The sequence below is a fragment of the Bos grunniens genome, chromosome 15 (genome assembly GCF_055505025.1).
Source record: "Bos grunniens cultivar Pamir isolate PY7600 chromosome 15, Bosgru_T2T1.0, whole genome shotgun sequence".
Lineage (NCBI taxonomy): Eukaryota > Metazoa > Chordata > Mammalia > Artiodactyla > Bovidae > Bos > Bos grunniens.
In genome coordinates this window covers 7305088-7329814 of record NC_141179.1, presented here as the reverse complement: position 1 = coordinate 7329814, position 24727 = coordinate 7305088, and the positions used below count along the sequence as shown (strand labels likewise).

General features: G+C 36.9%; 1 protein-coding gene across 7 annotated transcripts in view; it reads left to right on the top strand.

Moving 5' to 3' along the window:
* CEP126 (centrosomal protein 126) overlaps positions 1 to 24727 on the top strand; it is a 115648-nt gene that overhangs the window by 37404 nt on the left and 53517 nt on the right. For all 7 annotated transcript variants that reach the window (XR_015141742.1, XR_015141741.1, XM_086338878.1 and 4 more), the window contains exons 3-4: positions 9276 to 9421; positions 21293 to 21404. Coding sequence is in view for 3 of the 7 variants with exons in the window: in XM_086338874.1 (XP_086195000.1) it covers positions 9276 to 9421; positions 21293 to 21404 (258 nt within the window). In the remaining 4 variants the exon portion in view is untranslated. The remainder of the gene's footprint in view (positions 1 to 9275; positions 9422 to 21292; positions 21405 to 24727) is intronic.

Here is a 24727-nt window from a genome sequence, read left to right as displayed (position 1 = left end):
CAAAACCAAGACTCTGCTTTTTAAATGGAGTGTTTAGTTCATTTACATTTAATAATTATTGAAATGGTTTGATTTAGGTCTATAATTTAACTTTGTTTTCTATTAATTCTTTATTTTTTCTATTGTTTGTGTGTTCCTCCTTCCTGTCTTCCTTTGACTTAGTAAAAACAAAAAGTTTTTTTTTTAAGTTCTCCTTTTTTCAGTGGTTCCTATAGTTAATATTAGATCATTTCAACATTTTACTTATGTTTACCCACCTCCCTGGCATCCTTTGTGCTGTTTTGTCATTTCTTTTATACCTATAATGTTATAAACCCACAATACAATATTGTATTTTTTGTATTAAACCTCCAGTTGTCTTTTTAACAGTTGAGGAAGAGAGAATTAATATACCCTTTTCCATTTACCTGCATATTTATTGTTTTCAGTGTTCTTCATTCCTTTGTGTAGATCCATGTTTCCATCTGGTGTAATTTCCCTTTAGCCTGAAGAACTTCCTTTGGCATTTCTTGTAGTACAGGACATCTGGCAATACTCTCAGCTTTTGTTTATCTGAAGATAACTTTATTTTACTTTCGGTTTTAAAAGACAGTTGCACTGAATCCACAGTTCTGAGTTAACAGCTATTTTCTTTAGCACTATAAAAAGGCCACTCTCTTGTCTTCTGACCTCCATGTTCCTCATAGAGAAGTTAGCTGTCATTCTCATGAAACGTTAGCTGTCATTCCTGTTTTATTCCTGTATATGTAGTATACCTTTTTTTCTGTAACTACTTTTAATATTTTATGTTTGGTTTTCATTAGTTTGACTTAAATTACCTAGGTCAGTGGTTTGGTATTTATCTTTATAGGAGTTCACTGAGCTGCTCTTATCTGTAATTTAATGTTCTTCACCGAATTTGGAAAATTTCAGGCCATAGTTCTTCAGACATTTTCTGCCTTATTCTCTTTCCCTTCTATTTCTGGGACTCCTGTTATACATATATTGTACTACAGACACATAATAATGACCACTTATCATTTGGTGACCCACAGGTAACTAAAGTTGTTACTCATTCTTTTGCCCTCTCATCTGTGCTGTTGTTCAGACTAAATGATTTCTAATTAGTCCTCAAGTTTACTGACTCTTGTGCTATCAGTAATCTGCTACTAAGCCTACTAGTGGAAATTTTTATTTCAGATATTGTACTTTTTCAGCCCCCAAATTTCCACTTATTTCTTTTTAAAAATAACTTTCATTTCTCTCCTCAGTACATTTTTATTTCCCTTTAAGTATTCAAGCTATGAAAAGTTCTCATACATTTGCTAGTCTGTATCTCCTAATACAAGGGCTTCCTTGGTGACTCAGTAGTAAAGAACCCTCTTGCCAATGCAGGAGACATAGGTTCAATCCCTGGGTCAGGAAGATCCTCAGAAAAGGAAATGGCAACCCAGTCCAGTATTCTTGCTTTGGAAATCCCATGCACAGAGGAGCCTGGGTGGGAGTCAGACATAACTTAGTGACTAAACAATAACAATCTGCTAATATAAAGCCAATGTAAACATCAATTATATTTTCACGCTCTTACAAGAGTAATAATGGATCAGTTCAGTTCAGTCGCTCAGTCATGTCTGACTCTTTGTGACCCCATGGACTGCCGCACACCAGGCTTCCCTGTTCATCACCAACTCCCAGAGCTTGCTCAAACTCATGTCCATCAAGTTGGTGATGCCATCCAATCGTCTTATCCTCTGTCATCCTTTTCTCCTCCTGCCTTCAATCTTCCCCAGCATCAGGGTCTTTTCTAATGAGTCAGTTCTTCCCATCAGGTGGCCAGAGAATTGGAGTTTCAGCTTCAGCATCAGTCCTTCCAAGGAATATTCAGGACTGATTTCCTTTCAGAAGGACAGGTTTGATCTTCCTGCAGTCCAAGGGCCTCTCAAGAGTCTTCTCCAACACCAAAGTTCATAAGCATCAATTCTTCAGCGCTCAGCTTTCTTTATGGTCCAACTCTCACATCTGTACTTGACTACTAGAAAAATCATAGCTTTGACTAGGCAGACCTTTTTTAGTAAAGTAATGTCTCTGCTTTTTAGTGTGCTATCTAGGTTGGTCATAGCTTTTCTTCCAAGGAGCAAGTGTCTTAATTTCATGGCTGCAGTCACCATCTGCAGTGATTTTGAAGCCCAAGAAAATAAAGTCTGTCACTGTTTCCATTGTTTCCCCATTTATTTGCCATGAAATAGTATATAACAAATTTGCAATTATTATTTCTTGCTTACTAGAATCTTTTCAGAATCTTCTATCTTTTCAGTAACAGTAAAGTGGTTATAATTCATTTTTCCTGTTTTAAGATTCTAAACAACAAATAACTTGTTTCCCTATTTTTGTGTCTGCTATGCCAAGTAAATGTTTAGTGTCTTATCTGATGACTCAAATATAAGCTATTAATGAACCACTTTACACATTTGAATTACAGAAAAAAAAATTTTTATTTGACAAATTCCCTTAAGCATCTGGACAGCCATGGATTTCTCAAGCCACCTCTCAGGTATATAGTTTTGTCTAGAGTAAGCTTCACAATGGCCAAATTAAAAAGGACAGATAGTGCATTCGCCCACCCTAATTTTTGTGACAATCAAAACTCCTTCACAAATTTGTAAGCACCCAGGGAAGGGGAAATATCCCAGGGTTGAGAACCACTGTATTAGAATAATTAAAGGAAACTCTGTTTTAAAACAAAATTTTTATAAAATTAAATGACAGCTATGTGTTTTCCTATGAATTAAAAGAAAATTATTTAAGAAGTTGTATTAATCCTTTTATAGGCCTTCTTAATTTCTAACCTAGCTTCCTTATTATTAAGTCTTTGTCTGCTGTGAAAGCTCTTCCTTCTTCTGAAAACCAAACCGCCTACCAGAAAAGTTTATTAAAATATCTGCTAGTCTGATATGTCCATTGAGCACTTAAGATGTAACTAGTCCAAATTTAAATATAAAGCAACACTTAGTACAAAAAAGGATATAAAATATTTCAATAATTTTTACATTGATGCATGTGTTGAAATGAAAATATTTGAGACATACTGAGTTAAATAAATACTGAAATTCTCCTGGTTTCCAATGTGGCTACTAGAAAATGTAAAAGTATATATACAGCTTACATTTTATTTCTAATCGACAGTGCTGATAAATTATATCTCAGTATGGAGACGCTTAAGTGTTCATCTGATTGCACAGTTGCACAAAGGACCTTATAGCTACACTTGCTTTGTACATTACATAAGGTTGAGAAAACATCCTTCATATCAAATACCTGAGGGGATTCTTATTTTTTATTGTGATAAAATATGTATAACATAGAATTTACCAGTTTCACCATTTTTAAGTGTATAGTGAAAGTGAAAGTCGCTCAGTCATGTCTGACTCTTTGCAACCCCATGGACTATACAGTCCATGGAATTCTCCAGGCCAGACTCCTGTAGTGGGTAGCCTTTCCCTTCTCCAGGGATCTTCCCAACCCAGGTCTCCTGCATTGAAGGTGGTTCTTTACCAGCTGAGCCACAAGGGAAGCCCTTTAAGTGTATAGTTGTGACATTAGGTACATTCACAGTGTTGTGTAACCACCACCATCATCCATCTCCAGACCTTTTTCACCTTCTCAACTGAAACTCTGTGCCTATTAATTACTAACTTCTCATACCCTCACTCCCTCCAGCCCCTGGCCACCAGTATTGCACTTTCTGTCTCTATGAATTTGACTACTCTAGGTACCTCATATGTATGCATGCATGCTGTTGCTTCAGTTGTGTCCGACTCTGCAACCCCATGGACTGTAGCCCACTAGGCTCCTCTGTCCATGAGATTCTCCAGGCAAGAATACTCAAGTGGGTTACCATGCCCTCCTGCAGGGGATCTTCCTAACCCAGGAATCAAACCCACATCTCTTATATCTGCCTGCATTAGGCAGGCAGGTTCTTTAGCACTAGCACCACCTGGGAAGCCCAGGTACTTCATATAAGCGAAATTATATAAGATTTTTCCTTTTGTGATTGACTTATTTAACTTAGCAGAATATCTTCAAGGTTCATCCATGTTATAGTATGTGTCAGAATTCCTTATTTTTAATACTGCATAATATTCCATCGTACGTGAATGTTACATTTTGATTATCCCTTCATCTGTCAGTGGATGCTTGAGTTACTTCCACCTTTTGGCTATTGTGAATAATGCAACTATTAACATAAGTATATAAACATATATTTGAGTCGCTGATTTCACTTCTTTAGGGTATATTCCCAGAAGTGTAATCATATGGTAATTAAAAGTAATTTTCTGAGGGCTCACTATACCGTTTTCTACGGCAGCTGCTTGTTTTACAGTCCCACCAGCAATGCATAAAGGTTTCAATTTCTCCATATCCTTGATAACAGTTGTAATTTTCTGGGTCTTTTTATAAATATAATAGTCATTCAGATAGTTCCAGCCAGTGGAGATCTTTGGAAGGTTGGTTAATAGTGACCTATGGCATTAAAAAATTTAAAGAGTTCTTGCCAACCACCTCCCAACCCCATGTACTCCCAAGAGATACTTGACAGTTTCTCTACCAGTGAGACATACCAGTGTGCCTTCACTTTTTTCATTACCTATGAGATATTATTGACACACTCAAACACACACATTTTTATGAACAAAATTAATTTTTTATATTAGTTCTTTGAATATAAAATCAAGTGCCTAGGGACAGTCAGAAATAAATGAAATAGGAAAGATAAAAATAGAGAATGGGAGGCTTCCAGTTCAAGATGGTAGAATAGAAGGACATTCATTCATTTCCTCCTTCAAGAGCACCAAACTCACAACTAGCTCTTGAACAACCTTTGACAGGAGGACACTGGAACCAACCAAAAAAAAAAAGAGATGTCCCATATCCAGAGACAAAGAAGAAGCGCCAGCAAGATGGTAGAAGGGGCACAAACATGATAAAATCAAATTCCATGTCTGTTGTGTGGGTGACCCACAATCTGGAGAATAATACCAAAGAAATTCTCTCACTACTGTGAAGGTTTGGAGCCTCATGTCAGGCTTCCCAGCCTGGGGATTCAGCAAAGGGACCGGGAATCCACAAGGAATCTAAAGACCAGTGGGATTTGATTATAGAACTTCCACACAATTGGGGAAAACAGAGACTCCACTCTTGGAGGGCAAAACAAAATCTTGCATGCATCAAGACCCACCAAGACTGCTTCCCCCCTCTGTGGGGAAATAAGAAGTGATCCCAAAGGAGACTGACCAGTCCTACCCGCTAGTGCTAGAGAGTCTTCTGTGGAGGCATGGGTCTGCAGTGGCTCACCACGGGGACAGGAGCAGTGGTAGCAGCAGTAGCAGTCCTGGAAGATGCTTCTCGGTGTAAGTCCTCTTGGAGGTTGCCAGTAGAGCCGATAGACCCCAGGACTGGATCACCTCAGGCCAAACAACTAATAGTGAGGGAGCATAACCCCACCCATCAGCAAATAATTGGGTTAAAGTTTTACTGAACATGGGCCTGTCCACTAGAGCAAGACCCAGTTTTCATGCACCCCAAGTCTCTCCCATCAGATGCTTACACAAGCTTCTTAGTCTCATCCACCAGGGGGCAGACAGAAGAAGCAAGAAGAACCACAATCCCACAGCAGCTAGAACAAAAGCCACATTACAGAAAGTTAATCAGAATGAAAAAGTAGAGGTTTATGTCCCGGATGAAGAGACAAGATAAAATCCCAGAAAAACAATCAAATAAAGTAGATACAGGCAACCTTCCAGAAAAAGACTTCAGAATAATGAATAGTAAAGATGATCTAGGATCTTGGGAAAACAATGGAGAAGATGCAAGAAATGTTTACCAAAGACCTAGAAAAACTAAAGAACAAATAGATACACTAGAAGAAATCAATAGCAGAAAAACGGATAAGTGACCTGGAGGACAGAATGGTGGAAATCACTACAGCACAACTGAATATAGAAAAAAGAATGAAGAAAAGTGAAGATAGCCCAAGAGACATCTGGGACAACATGAAACACAACATGAATAGGGGGTCCTATTTAAACAGCATTCACATGATAGGGGGTCCTAGAAGGAGAAGAGAGAGAGAAAAGACCTGAGAAAATATTTGAAGAGATAATAACTTAAAGCTTACCTGACATGGAAAGAGTCAGTCAGGTCCAGGAAGTACGGAGTCCCAGGTAGGATAAACCCAAGGAGGAACACACGAAGACATATAGTAATCAAAATGATGAAAATCAAAGACAAAGATAAAACATTAAAAGAAACAAAGGAAAGATGATAAAGGTTATCAGCTGGTTGCTCAATGGAAAATCTACAAGCCAGAAGGGAATGGCATGATGTATTTAAACCGATGAAAGGGAAGAACCTACAACCAAGAATACTCTACCCAGCAAAGACTTTCATTTAGATTTGACAGAGAAATCAAAAACTTTCCAGAAATCAAAAGCAAAAATTAGTAGAATTCAGCACCACCAAACAAGTTTTACAACAAATGCTAAAGGAACTTCTCGAGGCAGGAAACAAAAAAGTAGGAAAAGACCTATAAGAAATAAACCCAAAGCAATTAAGAAAATAGTAATAAGATTGATCATACATATCGATAATTACCTTAAATGTAATTGGATTAAATCCACCAACCAAAAGACATAAACTGGATGGGCAAATGAAAACATGTGCATGTATGAACTTTCACTTACCACATCAGTCTACTTAACCCACCAACTTATATGTAACTATTTATATTGTTAGGTTAATCATGTTTCCATTATGACTTGCCATTGTAGTTATCTTTTATTTTTTGTCTGGCTATTGATTGTGAAAACTGATAAACATCTTTTACTATTGTGATTATGTAACTGTTATTCGCCTAATACCATTGGATCATGGTCAGTACCATTGGTCAGTAGAAAGTAATAGAATTCTATATCACTAAAACTACCATTTAATACAAAAACTTGGAATTACTTTTTAAAATCCAGATGCATATCAGAATTCTCTTGGAAATTTTGAAAAATAAAAATGTCCAGGTATTGCTTTTTTCTCCAAAGCTCCAATTGTGCTTCTAATGAGAAGGCATGTTTAAAAACAACTGGACTATATGATGACCTTTTACTTTTATCTAGTTTGTTTTACTTTTTCTGTTTCATATTTAGTGCGCCCATTTCATTTAGTTTATGTTTTCCAATTTCTCCATCTCTTTTTTTGTTGTTGTTATTGTTCTTTCTCAAACCTTTATCAAAGGTAGTAGAAAAGCTTTTGTATACATATATATAGTGTATGATATATATGTTTTTAGAAAATTTATGAATTTTTGCTGAGCTAAAAGATTTATGATATTTTGATTCCACTTGTTTGACTTAGTATGAATAGAATACTAGATTTCTAATTTATATTCCCTCAAAACTTTGAATATAGTTCCATGTATTTTGGCATTTAGTATTACTGCTAATAGTCTAGAAAATTTATTATCTTAGTAATTTAAAAAAAAATTGAATGAGGCTTGAAACTTCTAATTCAGTTCTGAGGATATAAAGAATACTATGTTGTTAGTATTCTTACTACTTACAAAGTTACTATGTTGTTGTTAGTTCAACAACAACAAAAGAAAAAAAACAAGAAATTAACATGTGATACAGTATTATTAACTAAAGTACAGATTTTGTTCAGATTTCACAAAATTTTATGGAAGTGTCCATTATTTGTTTTCATTACTTATTCAAGACTCCACATTGTATTTAGTTGCATTGAGCAGCTTCAGCTGCATGCAACAAATTCTAGTAAATTCTCTTTTCATTTTTATTATATTACAAATATTTTCTAGTTTTCCTTGTTATGGCTTCTTAGATACACCCATCATTTAAAAGTGGACATTTAATTTCCAAACCCATGGGATTTTTAAAAAATGTGTTTGATATTAATTTTTCATTTTGATACAGGAAATGGCAACCCACCCCAGTATTCTTGCCTGGAAAATCCCATGAACTGAGGATCCTGGTAGGCTACATTCCATGGGGTCGCAAAGAGTCAGACATGACTGAGCGACTTCACTTTCACTTTGTAATTTCAATATGTCTTCTATGCAATCACCCTCTGTATTTTTTCAGTCTTCTAACTTTATTGAGGTTTTCAGTGGCTAAGTCAAAGATCTCTCTTGGTAAATGTCACATTGCACTTGAAAATATGTTGGTTATTTTCAAATACAATTTCTAATATAATTCTACAATGATAAGGGAACAAACTGTATGATTTCAATACCTTTAGACCATGAAATTTTTGCACCTTGTTTTATGTCTCTGTATATGTTCCAGTGTCTCCTAGTTTATAGTTTATGAGAACTTGAATAGAATTTGTATGAAAATTGTATAAATCTTGATTATACTGAATTGATTCATAGTGCTTTGCAGATCTATGTATCCTTCTACCTCTTTGTATAATCATTCTAGTAATTTTTGAGAGTTTGATATTGAAACTCCAACTAAAAATCTTAATTTATCTACTTAAGAATACAGTTGTGGTATATAGAGGAATTATATGTAACCTTGTTCTGTACTTCCTAACTCTCCTGTAAATCTGTTATACCTCCATTGTTTAAAAAATTAAAAAACTATTAAAAAAAAAGAAAAATAGAGGATGGTAAGAATTATGGGAAGATGTTTCTAACCATAAGTGAATAAAGAGTCCAGGGTTGTCAAGTCTTTCTTGTTTTCAAAACAAGTTGAGAATCACTATTTTTATGTAAATTGTCTGAATTTTTAGCACAACTCAGACTTAACATGACTGCCAATTTTAAACTTTTGGCTAAAAGAGAAATACATATTATCTTCCTGGCTACTACATAATTTGCAAGGCTTATTATTTTACCAATCAGTTTTTTTCTTCACAGTACAGAAAATAATGTAGCTTTTTAGAAGAGATTTTTTCCACAGCAGGGTTTGGAAAATGAAAATGGGAAGTGTGTGCAGGCCTGTCCCAAGTTAGAAAGCAGTTCATTACATGCCTTCTTTTAGTTGCAAAAGACCCAGGTAAGATTCTGAAATTACTACTTGCAAAGATATTTAAACTGTTAACAAATGGCCTTTTTTTTTTACTTAAAAGTTGTTTTTTGTAAGTAATTAAACCTTTTTTTTATTTTCAATGTTTGAAACATGAAAGCACTATTATATAATAAATGCATTGTTTTAGAACTATTTCTGTGTTGAGATTTTTTTTTAATATACTACCTAATTCTGTTCTCTGCATTGTTTTAAATATAGAGCATTTGAAGAAAAACGAAAAGAACAAGAAGAAAGAGAACACCAAATCAGAGAACAGATACTTCAACAACGAAAACAGAAGGTTGAAGAAGTTACTGAAAAATTCCAGCGTGCCCATATTCCTTTTTCACAGCGGAGGAGAACAGGTGCCTTAATTTCTAGAGCAATATAAAAATAAAAACGAAAGTTGTAATCACATTCAACTTGAGTAGACAGTAAAATAAATTAAGAAACAAAGTGGAAATTCAGCCTATATGTTTTGAATAATAAGACTTTTTCCAAATGGAAAATTGCAATTTGATATAGGTTTAATTTGAAGAATTAATATTTTGTTGGATCTGTTGGTAAATTTGAAAAGCATACAAGTTTGATTATACTTCATACTGGCTTACAATGTGTTGTCTTTTTAAAACTGATTTAGTAAATAGCTTAACATTAAAATACAATTTAACATTTAGATTTAATAAGTTAATATCAGATTCATTTTGGCATTTTGTCCACATTTTTGTTCAAATTCACATTTGAGAGACCAGCAAAATAAAGAGATCCATAAAGAGGGTACATAATCCAACAATCTAAGACTGGAGCCAATTAAAAATTTTAAAATGATTATGTTTGATTCTTCAGTATCACATCTACATTTTTATGCCTTAAATAGTAACACAGAATTAGCAACAAAATGTCAAAGCTTCAGAAAGAAAAAGGACAAGCAGAACCTTTGAGTATTTAGCAAACACATGTTGTGCTGCTATATTGTACACCAGTCTGGGGTAAGCAAAGATGCCAAGATACAGAAAAATCTAATTGTACTCTGCTGTTAAAGACCTCACAGTTTATTTTGGAGATGAGAGTAATATAAACAAGTAATGTCAATAAATCTAATTGCTGTAGTAGCAGAATGTGTAAAGTACTATGGAGCACAAAGAACACTGGACATATATAGGAACTTGCAGGCTATCATCCCTGAAAAAATGACTTAATTTGAATCTTAAAGAATAAGCATTTTGCCAGGCAAAGAGGCAATTTTTAAAATCCCAGACATAAGGAACAACTTTTGCAAGTAAATTATGAATTGCAAATCCAAAGTGTATCCAAAGCATAGGATGGGGAAAAAAAAAAGAAAAGAAAAATGGATACAAGACTAGAAAAATGAATTGGGACAATTCTCTAAGAAATTTGGATGCCATGCTAGGAATTTCATCTTTATCCAGTATGCAGTCCACTTAAAGTTTTTTAACTGGAAAGCAAGCCTTTACTATGTCAATAAGAGAGCTTACTGAAAGTAAGAGCACCTGGTAACACTGCTAAAATTAATATAGCTTAAACGTGATAGAGGTTGCTTTTTCTCTTGTATAATGTGAAATACTCAGATAGGCAGTCAGGAGCTGGTCTGAAGATCATGCAATGCCACAGGGAACCCGGACTCCTGTCTCAGTTCAGCTACCCTTAATATATGATTTATAGCTTCACCTTCATTGGTCACATGGTAACAGCTAGAGCTCCAGCATCATGTCACTGTTGTCAGCATTGTAGACATGAAGGAAGAAATATATAAAGGAGAGAAGGGTGTACCTCTGAACTCCTGTTAAATTGTTTTCCTAAAAGCCCCCATCTATCTGCTTATATTAATATGTAATTGGCAACTCCATCTGCAAGGGAGACTGGAAAATATAGGGGTACTTAATTGAAGTATTGATTTACTTTTTTTCAATATTCTAGAACTTTATTTTCAACAGTAAATAATTTCTTTAAACACATACATAACATACACAGAATATGAAAATTAAACTTAACGTTCAGAGTAGCAAAATCCTTGTTTACCATTTTAGTGTCTTTATTGTGGCTATATTGCCACCCCTAACAATATAGAGTGTGCTACCCAGGAATAAGGGCTTCCCAGGTAGCACAGTGGTAAAGAATCTGTCTGCGAATGCAGAAGATACAGGAGACCTGAGTTCAATCCCTGGGTCAGGAAGATCCCCTTGAGTAGGAAATGGCAACCCACTCAGGTATTCTTGCCTAGAGAATTCCATGGACAGAGGAGCGTAGCAGGCTATAGTCCATGGGGTCACAAAAGAGTCAGACACAACTGAGCTTGCACGCACATCATCATTACGTACCAAAGAACAAAGGGAAAAATGGATATTAGGTAGGAAATGAGGGGTCTTTACTAAAAATTAGATTTGTTTGTTAGAAAGATAATTCTCAGTACAACATGGAAGCTGAATTGAAGTAGAGATATATTAAAGTAGACTAATAGTAGACTATTTCAGTATTTGTGGCAAGAAGTGTTAAGTTGCTAAAATAAAGCACTGCTCTTTATATAGAGATAGGAGGTAATATATTCAGGATATATAATCAATAGATTGAGTTACTGATTTATCAAGAGTGCTGGAACAAAGACTAGGAGAACAGTGCCCCTAGGACTTAGCAGGAAACCTCACAAATATTTAGCACTCGATAACTACTTTGTTAATGAATTAATTATTTTCCTGGATGATGATATTAATCAAGACTACAAATAAAGGAAAAGAATTAGGTTAGAGGTATGAAAGATCATTAAGTTTTAAATGCATTGACTTTGAGCCTTCCTTGATTCATGCAAATGAGGAAATCAAGTCAACAACTAGAAAAGTCTAACTGAAAATTAAGAAAAAGATATAGAACAGAAATTGTATTTGAGTCACTGATGAAAAGATACATAGTTGGTAAAGGAAGCTATGTGCAAAGATAAGGTGAATATTAGATATAGAGTACAGATTGAAGATAGAGCCTAAAAATAAGACCTAAATGCACACTAGCATTTATTATAGGTAGAAAAAAACTGAAAATGGATTTTGAGAAGTAGTTATCAGGAAAACAGGATGGGAAATAAAAGGAAATAAAGAAAATTGTATAAGAGGCAAAAGAAAAGGTAGTTTTTCTTAAGAAAGAGGATGTACTTAGTTGTGATAAATGCCTCAGAATACTCACCCCTCCTGGGTATCCTTTACCCAGAAAGAGTGCTGACTACCCAAGGGCATAGGTACAGAGAGTCAGAAGTGTTAGTAAAAACAAATGGCATGTACATTCACTCAGTGGAATATTATGCAGCTATTGAAAGAAGAGGAAACAGTTTGCAGACTGATATGGAATGATGTCCAACAGACACAGATTTACCATGAAGTCAATAAGGTTCAAGTTTCAGGAGCTCTCTCTGTCATGGTCCCTACATCTAATTTTGTATTAGTAATTTTGTATTATTTTTTTCTTAATTGGGCCCTCAAATTGTGTAAGCCTTATACTTTCATAAAACCCGGATCTACCCCTGATTTCCAGGATTTGTTGTTGTTCAGTCATTATGTCCAACTCTTTGTAACCCCATGGACTGAGCATGCCATGCTTCCCTGTCCTCCACTATCTCCCTGAGTTTGCTCAAACTCAGGTCCGTTGAGTCAGTGATGCCATCCAACCATCTCATCCTCTGTTTCCCCCTTCTTCTCTTGCCCTCAATCTTTCCCAGCATCAGGGTCTTTTCCAATGAGTCGGCTCTTCACATCAGGTGGCCACACTATTGGGGCTTCAGCATCAGTCCTTCCAATGAATATTCAGGGTTGATTTCCTTTAGGATTGACTGGTTTGATCTCCTTGCAGTCCAAGGGACTCTCAAGAATCTTCTCCAACACCACAGTTCAAAAGCATCAGTTCTTATACCCAGCCTTCTTTATGGTCCAGCTCTCACATCTATACGTGACCATTGAAAAACCATGGCTTTGACTAGATGGACCTTTGTTGGCAAAATATGTCTCTGCTTTTTAATACAATTTCTGGGATATATTTTTTATTAAGTATAAAAATAAGGTTCAGATGAGTATACTTAGTATTCTGACTTCTTTGTAAGAAAAGGAAGAAATTAGAATGTATGTTCAGAGAGGAGATCAAGATGGTGGCATAGGAGGATATGGAACTCACCTCCCCCAACAAACACATCAAAAATATATCTACATATGGAAAAATTCTTGCTGAAAACTAACTGGAAACTGACAGAAAGACTCCTATACAACTAAGGCTGAAAAAAAAGATCCTCATAGAATAAGATAGGAAGGAAAGAGAAGCAGTCAGTTGGGGACCTGTGTCCGGAGGTATACCCAAAGGAAAAGGGAGATTACACAGGCAGAAATCCTCTTGGGGGAGTGAACGGTTCAAGCCACATATTAGACCCCCCATCCTGGTATCCAGCACAAGGGAGATGAGCCCCTAGGCTGATTGGAGGGCTGGTGGGACTAACAGGAGGACTGCAGGAAGCCTGGACTCCACTTGGGAGGAGTGCACAAGGAGTGCACTTATTCCCAAAAGAGGGCAGAAAAGACAGATTGAAACTGCGCAGTTGACTGGCTGGTCTCCTGAAACTGCTCTGGAGTATGCAGAGCTCCATACTGGAGTGAGGGTTGCCCTAGCCAAGGAAGAACTCAGCCAGGAGACACAGAGGTAGCTCAGAACCAAAGTGGCATCTTTTGGGCAAGGACAGCCATTATGGGCACTTGCACAGGCAGCACATCAGAAGCAGCCTAAACTTTATGTGGCCAAACAGTTGCCACCTGCACCTGGTCACACACTAGGAGCTCATACTGGCCCCTCTTGCTCCAGCACTCCTCACCTCCGGGGCCAGAGTGCTGATGTTGGGAGAGAGAAAAGCTCATACCTGACTAGCTCAGACCTGCTCCTTGGGGCTTCTATTCCAGGAATTTGGGACCCAACCCTGGACCTGATAGGGTGGTGATAGTCCCTGACAACAGAGGAAGCCCTAGCTCTGGCCCTAGCCCCTCCTCCCCAGCCTCAATCCTTCCAAAGTGATATGGAAGCATGCCCTGTGTAATATGGAAGCACAGCGTGAGAAAAGACGTGACCTGTGTTCATGTCAAATCCAGCTCTCCCACCAAAACCACTGGACACACAGGCGGTATAGGGTTGCTCCCACAAAAGAACACCCCTTCAAGACAGCAATTGGCAACTGTTTCACCTAATTTCATAGAGATGGAGACTGTTAAGCAAATTGAGAAAACAGAGGAATTGATCTTAATGGAAAGAGCAAGAGAAAAAAAAATGAAACAGAAAGTTTACCAGAGGATTCAAAGCAATAGTGATAAGAATACTAACTGAATTAAGGAAAATATATATAATGGAATATTCAGTTCAGTTCAGTCACTCAGTCCTGTCCAAATTCTTTGTGACCCCATGAACTGCAGCACGCCAGGCCTCCCTGTCCATCACCAAATCCCAGAGCTTACTCAAACTCTGTCCATTGAGTCGGTGATGCCATCCAACCATCTCATCCTCTGTTGTCCCCTTCTCCCACCTTCAGTCTTTCCCAGGATCAGGGTCTTTTCAAATTAGTAATTTCTTCACATCAGGTAGCCAAAGTATTGGAGTTTCAGCTTCAACATCAGTCCTTCCAATGAACTCCTAGAACACCCAGGATCTCCTTTAGGATGGACTGGTTGGATCTCCTTACAGTCAAAGGGACTCTCAAGAGTCTTCCCCAACACCACAGTTCAAAAGCATCAGTTCTTCAGCGCTCAGCCTTCGTTGTGGTCCACTGTCACATCCATACCTGAATACTGGAAAAGCTATAGTTTGACTAGATGGACCTTTGTTGGCAAAGTAATGTCTCTGCTTTTTAATATGCTGTCTAGGTTGGTCATAACTTTTCTTCCAAGGACCAAGCATCTTTTAATTTCACAGCTGCAGTCACCATCTGCAGTGATTTTGGAGTCAAAAATAAATAAAGTCTCTCACTGTTTCCATTGTTTCCCCATCTATTTGCCATGAAGTGATGGGATGAGATGCCATGATCTTAGTTTCCTTAATGTTGAGTTTTAAGCCAACTTTTTCACTCTCCTCTTTAACTCTCATCAAGAGGCTCTTTAGTTCTTTGCTTTCTGCCATAAGGGTGGTGTCATCTGCATATCTGAGGTTATTGATATTTCTCCCAACAATCTTGATTCCAGCTTGTGTTTCATTCAGCCCAGTGTTTCTCATGATGTACTCTGCATATAAAATAAATAAGCAGGGTGACAATATACAGCCTTGACGTACTGCTTTTCCTATTTGGAACCAGTCATTGTTCCATGTCCAGTTCTAACTGTTGCTTCCTGACCTGCATACAGATTTCTCAAGAGGCAGATCAGGTGGTCTGGTATTCTGATCTCTTGAAAAATTTTCCACAGTTTGTTGTGATCCATACAGTCAAAGGCTTTGCCATAGTCAATAAATCAGAAGTAGATGTTTTTCTGGAACTCTCTTGCTTTTTCCAGGATCCAACAGATGTTGGCAATTTGATCTCTGGTTCTTCTGCCTTTTCTAGATCCAACTTGAACATCTGGAAGTTCACGATTCACATACTGTTAAAGCCTGGCTTGGAGAATTTTGAGCATTACTTTAGTAGCGTGTGAGATGAATGCAATTGTGCAGTAGTTTGAACATTCTTTGGCATTGTCTTTCTTTGGGATTGGAATAAAAACTGACCTTTTCCAGTCCTGTGGCCACTGCTGAGTTTTCCAAATTTGCTGGGATATTGAGTGCAGCACTTTCACAGCGTCATCTTTTAGGATTTGAAATAGCTCAACTGGAATTCCATCACCTCCACTAGCTTTGTTCATAGCGATGCTTCCTAAGGCCCACTTGACTTTGCATTCCAGGATATCTGGCTCTAGATGAGTCATCACACCACCGTGATTATCTGGGTCGCGAAGATCTTATTTGAACAGTTCTGTGTATTTTTGCCACCTCTTCTTAGTATCTTCTGCTTCTGTAAGGTCCATACCATTTCTGTCCTTTATTGAGCCCATCTTTGCATGAAATGTTCCCTTGGTATCTCTAATTTTCTTGAAGAGATCTCTAGTCTTTCCCATTCTATTGTTTTCTTCTATTTCTTTGCACTGATCACCGAGGAAGGGTTTCTTATCTCTCCTTGCTATTCTTTGGGACTCTGCATTCAAATGCAGTATTCAAATGGGTATATCTTCCCTTTTCTCCTTTGCCTTTCACATTTCTTCTTTTCTTAGCTATTTGTAAGGCCTCCTCAGACAACCATTTTGCCTTTTTGCATTTCTTTTTCTTGGGGATGGTCTTGATCCCCTGCCTCCTCTACAATGTCATGAACCTCTGTCCATAGTTCTTCAGGAACTCTGTTTATCAGACCTAATCTCTTGAATCTATTTGTCACTTCCACTGTATAATTGTGTTTGCTATGACCAGTGCGTTCTCTTGGCAAAACTGTGTTAGCCTTTGCCCTGTTTCATTGGGTACTCCAAGGCCAGATTTGCCTGTTCCTCCAGGTATTTCTTGACTTCCTACTTTTGCATTCCAGTCCCCTATAATAAAAAGGGCATCTTTTTTGGGTATTAGTTCTAGAAGGTCTTGTAGGTCTTCATAGACCCATTCAACTTCAGCTTCTTCACCATTACTGTTTGGGGCGTAGACTTGGATTACTGTAATATTGAAAGGCTTGCCTTGGAAATGAACAGAGATCATTCTGTCATTTTTGAGATTGCATTCAAGTACTGCATTTCGGACTCTTTTGTTGCCTATGATGGCTACTCTGTTTCTTCTAAGGAATTCTTGCCCACAGTAGTAGATATAATGGTCATCTGAGTTAAATTCACCCATTCCAGTCCATTTTAGTTTGCTGATTCCTAAAATGTCAGTGTTCACTGTTCCAATTTGCCTTGATTCATGGACCTAACATTCCAGGTTCCTATGCAATATTGCTTTTTACAGCATCAGACTTTTACTTCCATCACCAGTCACATCCACAACTGGGTGTTGTTTTTGCTTTGGCTCCATCTCTTCATTCTTTCTGTAATTATTTCTCCACTGATCTCTAGTAGCATGTTCGGCACCCTCCAACCTGGGAAGTTCATCTTTCAGTGTCCTATCTTTTTGCCTTTTCATACCATTCATGGGATATTGAACAGTAATGGAGTATTACTTGGCCGTAAAAAGAATGAAATTCCACTGTTTACAACAATGTGGATGGACTTAGTGTTATGCCTATTAAAATGTCATAGACAAACTTACATTTAAAAATAAATATGTTATCACTTATATGAAAATCTTTAAAAAATAAATGAATCTATGTTTAAAAAAGCAAACAAGACTTCCCTGGTGGTGCAGCATTTAGCAATCTGCCTGTCAGTGCAGGGGACATGGGTTCAGTCTCTAGTCCGGGAAAATTCCACATGCCGCATAGCAACTAGGCCCACATGCCACAACTACTGAGGCCGCCCTCTGGAGCCTGTGCTCTGCAACAGGAGAAGCCACTGCCGTAAGCCTGCACACTGCAGCCAAGAGTAGCTTCCGCTCACCACCACTAGAGAAAGCCTGCACAAAGCAACGAAGACCCAGCAGCAGCCCAAATAAATAAATAAAAGTTAAAAAAAAAAAAACTTAGAGATATAGAGAACTAGTGATTACCAGTGGAGAGAGTGAAAAAGGAGGGACAAATAGGGATATGGGTTAAAAGACACAAGCTACTATTAATATGAATAAAATAGTTAAGCAACAGGGATATCTTATACCTCACAGAGAAACATAACCATTATTTTTAACAACTTTAAATATAATCTATAAAAATATAAAATATCTGATTGCATACCTGAAACTAAGATAGTATTATAAATTAACTATACTTCAACTTTTAAAAATAAAATATATATTTATGTATGTTTATATCTGCATAAACAGTGAAAGAATACACAAATACCAGTTAGAGCAAAACTTCCAAATTTGTATTATATTTTTTAGTTTCTAAATATGTTACCTGTACAAAATATTAAATTAAAATTTTAAGAAAGTTTACAGTCATGAATGAAGAACAACAAAGCTGTGATAAACAACTGTTTACTTAATTGTCTATTCATTTAGTTTATTCTCAAATATTAGAGTTACACCAAAGGTTCACCCAAAATGCATGATAGCAAATGCTTCCCCTTGCTATGAAAAAGGGATGGATTGGGGGTTTTAATGAGGTCAGAAAATTGTCGGATTCAGAGAATTGTTGGAGTTAAACTATCAGGGCAAAAGAACTAGAAAAAGGAGCCTAGTAGTTTAAATGGAATAATAAAGCCCTGGTAAGTTGCTTCAGTCATGTCTGACTCTATGCGACCCCATAGACAGCAGCCCACTAGGCTCCTCTGTCCCTGGGATTCTCCAGGCAAGTATACTGGAGTGGGTTGCCATTTCCTTCTCCAAATAAAGCCCTAATACACAATAAATATTCAAAAAATGTAGACTTGAATATTCCTCAGTGAGTAGGAGGTACTGACTAGGAGATCATTAGATAATAGCAACAATAAATAGCAGTGAGTGTTTGTAAATGACCCAAGTTAGTTTTAAAAGTAGTTTTTAAATTCTCTTTGATAGTAAGTGGTGAGTGTTAATTAAAGCAAATCTCAAACTATAATCTAGCTCAACTAAACATTTTTTTTTTAACAAATCACACACAAAACAATCAGTGTAATTGTTCACTAAGTTCAATAAAGTCCCATCTCTATGTTATCTTAGGTGCTCTGACTACACTTTATGTGAAAGATCCATTTAGACTTACACAGTCACATTCTAGAGATAAAATTATGTGCCTTCTGGCACTGTACAATCAAGAATGTTCCTATTTAACAGCTGGAGCCAAGACTAATTAGAGGTCAAACCTCAATGCCATCTGTAAAGGTAAAGGGTATAGACTCCCTAGATTCTTATTCTCTGTTCATGCAAGGGTAGGGAGTGATTAAAATACTTTAGGGAAGTCCATCTGTCTTGAACATCTTTAATTTCAACAAAGAAAGTTCATTTTTAATATCCATCAGGCTATGCACCTAGCCATTAATTTTACCAATAAACAATCATTTGGGATATTGCTTATGCTTATTAGAAAAACAATCAAAATCTAAAGCTTGATAGTTTCTGCCTCAAGAGGATTGGTCCTTAATGGTTAGAATATCCAGCAAACCATATCATAACTGGCAATTTTCACTAGTATTTTATGCAATCACCACTTGACTCTAGAGTTCAAGTTCAAACTAACCCATTCGTAATAATATACTGATTTTGCTTAAAAATTTTAAGGTGAATAACAAACATCAGAATCATGATGATATGGGTTTTTTTAAGGAGAAAGGAGAAAAAAATAATTTGGTAGCATCACTGAAGAGCTAGAAAGTCAGCTATCCTATCTCCAGGCCTTCAGTTATTTGTAGTTACTTGTATCTCCACCTAAGAGGGCTGCAGGAAAGCAATATCCTTTAAATAGAAGGTACGTTTCAACTTGAACAAGAAGGTGTGTACCAAAGGGCACAGTGGGAATTCTTGGGAAAGTGGATACTTATGGGAGCTAGGGTTGGATTAGAGGTTGTGCAGAATGATATATGGATGAGTACCCATATAATGTGTGACCCTGAACAAGTTACTTAGCTATGTTTCAGTTTCCTCAGTTGCAAATGGAGATTGGGGCTTCTCTGGTGGCTCAAACTATAAAGAATCTGCCTGAAGTACAGGAGACCCAGGTTTGATCTCTGAGTTGGGCAGATCTGTTAGAGAAGAGTATGTCAACCCACTCCAGTATTCTTTTTTTTTTATTATTTTATTTTTAAACTTTACATAATTGTATTAGTTTTGCCAAATATCAAAATGAATCCACCACAGGTATACATGTGTTCCCCATCCTAAACCCTCCTCCCTCCTCCCTCCCCATACCATCCCTCTGGGTCGTCCCAGCGCACTAGCCCCAAGCATCCAGTATCGTGCATCGAACCTGGACTGGCAACTCGTTTCTTACATGATATTTTACATATTTCAATGTCATTCTCCCAAATCTTCCCACCCTCTCCCTCTCCCACAGAGTCCATAAGACTGTTCTATACATCACTGTCTCTTTTGCTGTCTCGTACACAGGGTTATTGTTACCATCTTTCTAAATTCCATATATATGCGTTAGTATACTGTATTTATGTTTTTCCTTCTGGCTTACTTCACTCTGTATAATAGGCTCCAGTTTCATCCACCTCATTAGAACTGATTCAAATGTTTTCTTTTTAATGGCTGAGTAATACTCCATTGTGTATATGTACCACAGCTTTCTTATCCATTCATCTGCTGATGGACAACTAGGTTGCTTCCATGTCCTGGCTATTATAAACAGTGCTGCGATGAACATTGGGCTACACGTGTCTCTTTCCCTTCTGGTTTCCTCAGTGTGTATGCCCAGCAGTGGGATTGCTGAATCATAAGGCAGTTCTATTTCCAGTTTTTTAAGGAATCTCCACACTGTTCTCCATAGTGACTGTACTAGTTTGCATTCCCACCAACAGTGTAAGAGGGTTCCCTTTTCTCCACACCCTCTCCAGCATTTATTATTTGTAGACTTTTGGATCGCAGCCATTCTGACTGGTGTGAAATGGTACCTCATAGTGGTTTTGATTTGCATTTCTCTGATAATGCCACTCCAGTATTCTTGCCTGGAGAATCCCATGGACAGAGGAGCGTGGCATGCTTCAGTCCATGGTGTTCCGAAGAGCTGAACACAACTTAGTGATTAACGCTTTTTTTTCTTTCAAAGGCCTTAGTGAGAATAAAGTAGTTAATACTTATACAGTGCTCAGAAATAATGTCTTTAACAGTAAATGCTCAATAAATGTTAACTGCTATTTTTATATCTTCCCCTTTTCTTAATAAGGATATTTGTAAAATTTGTCAGAAATTTATGGAATTATGAGGCTAGATATAATGGGGTTTGCATGCCAGATCAAAGAGCCTGGACATTTCTCAGATTTCATTTTTCCAAATAAGTATTCTTAAAATTGGTGATGAGAATTTTGAGATAACTATTTCTTATTGGGAAGTGTATGTTTAAATTTAAAATATACTGTTCAAAATAAATTTGTCACAAGAGTTTTAAGATAGTATTTTATCATTGACCAATTAAATTATGTATAAAGAGATTGTTGAAGTGATTCTGTACTATTTGATCTTTATTATTTCCTTAGTTCTTCAAAGACCAGTTCTTCCATTAGAAGATGCCCTCAAACAAATTCAGGAATCCAACTTAAAATCAGAAGTAAACCTTTCCTCTTCCCACAGACCAATAATAAACTGGAGGTAAGTAACTTATGATTATCATGTATAGTTACTAATATACAATAATTAAATAGCTCTCTAGTTGCTGAGTTTACAGGCCTTTTCATCAGTTACTCCTCACCTCTATTTTATAGTATACTGTTTTATTTTCACACATTGAATTGGAGTGTAATATTAATTTCTTCAAGAGTAAGTAAAAATTTTAGTTTCTTGTCTTTAGTTTTAGTGTTGCCTATGTTGAGTAATTTTCTATGGGAGCTATAATAAAAACCATTTAAAAATAGTGATACTGGTTTTACTGAGAGGAAAAAAAGTTGAATAACAGTGATATAAATTTAGATAAAAAGAGTAACTTTATGATAGAAATAGGGTTTTCCTCACTGAAAATCTTTCCTGGATGGATATATTTTAAAAAGCTACTACAGTGCCCCCTGGTTCCTCTCTAGGTTAGTGTAAATGAATCATCTTGATTCAGTAGAATGGACCAACCAACTAGAGAGTACCCTCTGACATCCTGTATTTTCCATTTATTTACTATAAATGTTTCTTGAACCTACTATGTACACAGCAGTAGATCAGCCATTGTGAAGGGGATATGGAGAAATATGATATTCAAAAATATAATCCCAAGAGTATAATCTAGGAGAAAGTGAAATAATGCTTTAAAAATTATAGAACAGTACCAAATGGGTAATAATAATACTATTTAATGTTTACATATATAAAGATATATATACATAATTCATATGTAAAGTGTGTTAATATTTTAACTGTTTATAATGTATGTACTAAAGTATTTCCATTTTTAGAATACCTGTGGCAAACTGTTCCCTTAATCAGATATAAGAACAATTAAATTCATTCTCTCAAGTCTTTATTATAGTTCAAGAAAGACCTCATGGAATAGAAGAATCTTCAGCAAAGCTTTGAAGAAAATAGGAGTTAATCGTGAAACAAGTGGGTAGATGGTATTCCAGACAGAGGGATGAGACTGTGGAAAGGCCAAGAGTAGTAGAAGGAATGATATGTTCCCGGAATAAGAGTATGGCTGAATAACAGAATGCAAAGTAGCAATAGCTTCACTAGATACGAGATTAGAAAAGTAAATACACCTGTATGCTAAGGAATAGAAGCTTTATCCTGAGAGTTTTCAGAGGAGTCAGTTAAGGATGGGTAATAAGATCAGCTTTTCCTGTTTAGACTTCCCTGGTGGCTCAGACGGTAAAGCGTCTGCCTACAATACAGGAGACCAGGTTCAATCCCTGGGTCAGGAAGATCCACTGGAGAAGGCAATGGCAATGCACTCCAGTACTCTTGCCTGGAAAATCCCATGGACGGAGGAGCCTGGTAGGCTACAGTCCATGGAGTCGCAAAGAGTCGGACACGACTGAGCGACTTCCCTTTCCCTTTTCTTTCCTGTTTGACATATCATTCTAATCTATTGTGAACAAGTGTGGATAACTGATTGAAAGAGGACAAAACAGACTATTTCAGTATCTGTAACTGAAAATACATAGGTCTGAAGCTCAAGAGAAAGATTTAGACTTAAGATATTAGAAGCCAAAACAATGGATGAAGTCAGCAGTGGAGAGTATGTACTATGACAGCAGAACTAGGATAGAGCACTATAGAAGAGCAATATATAAGGAAGTGAAAAAAGAGAAGCCTGCAGATAGGAACAGAATAGTTGGTAGAGACTGTATATAGGGAGAAGATGGAACTAAGCAAGTATAGACTTTCACGGGGAATAAAAGCTTATGGAAATCAAATGGCTTCTAGGTAATCATTAATATAAAAAGTTTTACCAGTTGGGATACTGGCAGAAAACATGTAGCATTTAAAAGGGGTAACTGAAAAGAGGTTAGTAAAGAGACTGGGATGCCAACAAAGGATGATGAAGCAACCCCAAAACTGACAGCAAACTCAGTATTATCATAACAAACTTTAAACTGAAAAGAGCTGTAGCTGTACAAGAGGGCTACTAGGCAGAGGAGCATTGCCACTGCTAAACCAAGCCAAGCAGAGAGGAAGCCAGAGGAGCGGTTGTCAAAAACCACTTTGTTCTGTCACATTCCCATTTCTTGCTAGTACCTTTCATTGGTCAAAACAGCCATAAATCAAAAGGCAGGTATCATTCAGTCTCTGCCTAGCAGAGATAAGTGTGGAAAATGAATATGGAGTGGCAAAGAGAAAATATCCAGCTTAGAGGGAATATGTCCCATATATTTCAAAATAGAAAAGTCACTCTGGCAGTTTTTGTCAAATTTCAGTGGAGGGATGGAGACAGAAAAAAAGATTGCAATGAGTTGAAAGGAAACTGCAGAGTGAGAAAGAAAAAATACCAACTGTAGCTTGGCTGTGAAAGGAAAAGAGTGGTAGAACAGTAGCCAAAGGGGATGTAGGGCCAAAATATGGCTTTTTCTCTTATGATGGAAGAAATATTATCCTGTTAAATATGGATGTTAAACTAATGAGTAACAGAAATGCAGTCTAGAAAGGTAGAGAATAAAAATGTGAAGTCTTAAGTACCTATTATATGCTGTACATTGATTAGCAAGAGTTATAATATGAATGAAATATGGTCCTCTGCCCAATAAGTGTTTGCAGTTACATTATAATACCGTGTAATGGTAATTACACTGTAAGACTCGAACAAAACTGTGTAATGTGTGCAGTTACAGAAATACTAGCAAGGTGATAAAGGTGGCTCAGTCAGTAAAGACTCCACCTTCAATGCAGGACCCGAGTTTGATTTTTGGGTCAAAAGATCCCCAGGAGAAGGGAATGGCAACCCACTCTAGTATTCTTTCCTGGAGGATCCCATGGACAGAGGAGCCTGGCAGGCTACGGTCCATGGGATCACAAAGAGTTGGACACAACTGAGTGACTAAGCATACACACACACGTGATAAAGTACAAAATTTAAAGTTGGAGAGGAGACTTAAAGGATGAGTACATATTGTCTACTAATTAAGCACAGGTTGATTTCTGGCATGTTCAGGCCTACAGTGTTGTAAAAGGCAAAGACTCCTGAGGACATAGAATTTGTTCAGAGTAACAAGACTGTAGTATATGTTGCTGGTAGGACGAGAGATTATCTAGAAATGTAGATTGAGGTCAGATGTGAATGCTTGTATTTCTAGCTAGGAAGTTTTTATTTCACCCTATAACTAGTAGAGAGCCAATGGAGGTTTTTAAACAGAGTGACATAGTCCTCTTTATATTGGAAGATAATTGGTATGAATGTTGGAGAATGAAAAGAATGGAAAGAAACTGGAAACAAGGAGACTAGAAAAACTTAATGGGCTAATCCAAGTGACAGATCATTACTACCTAAACTAAAA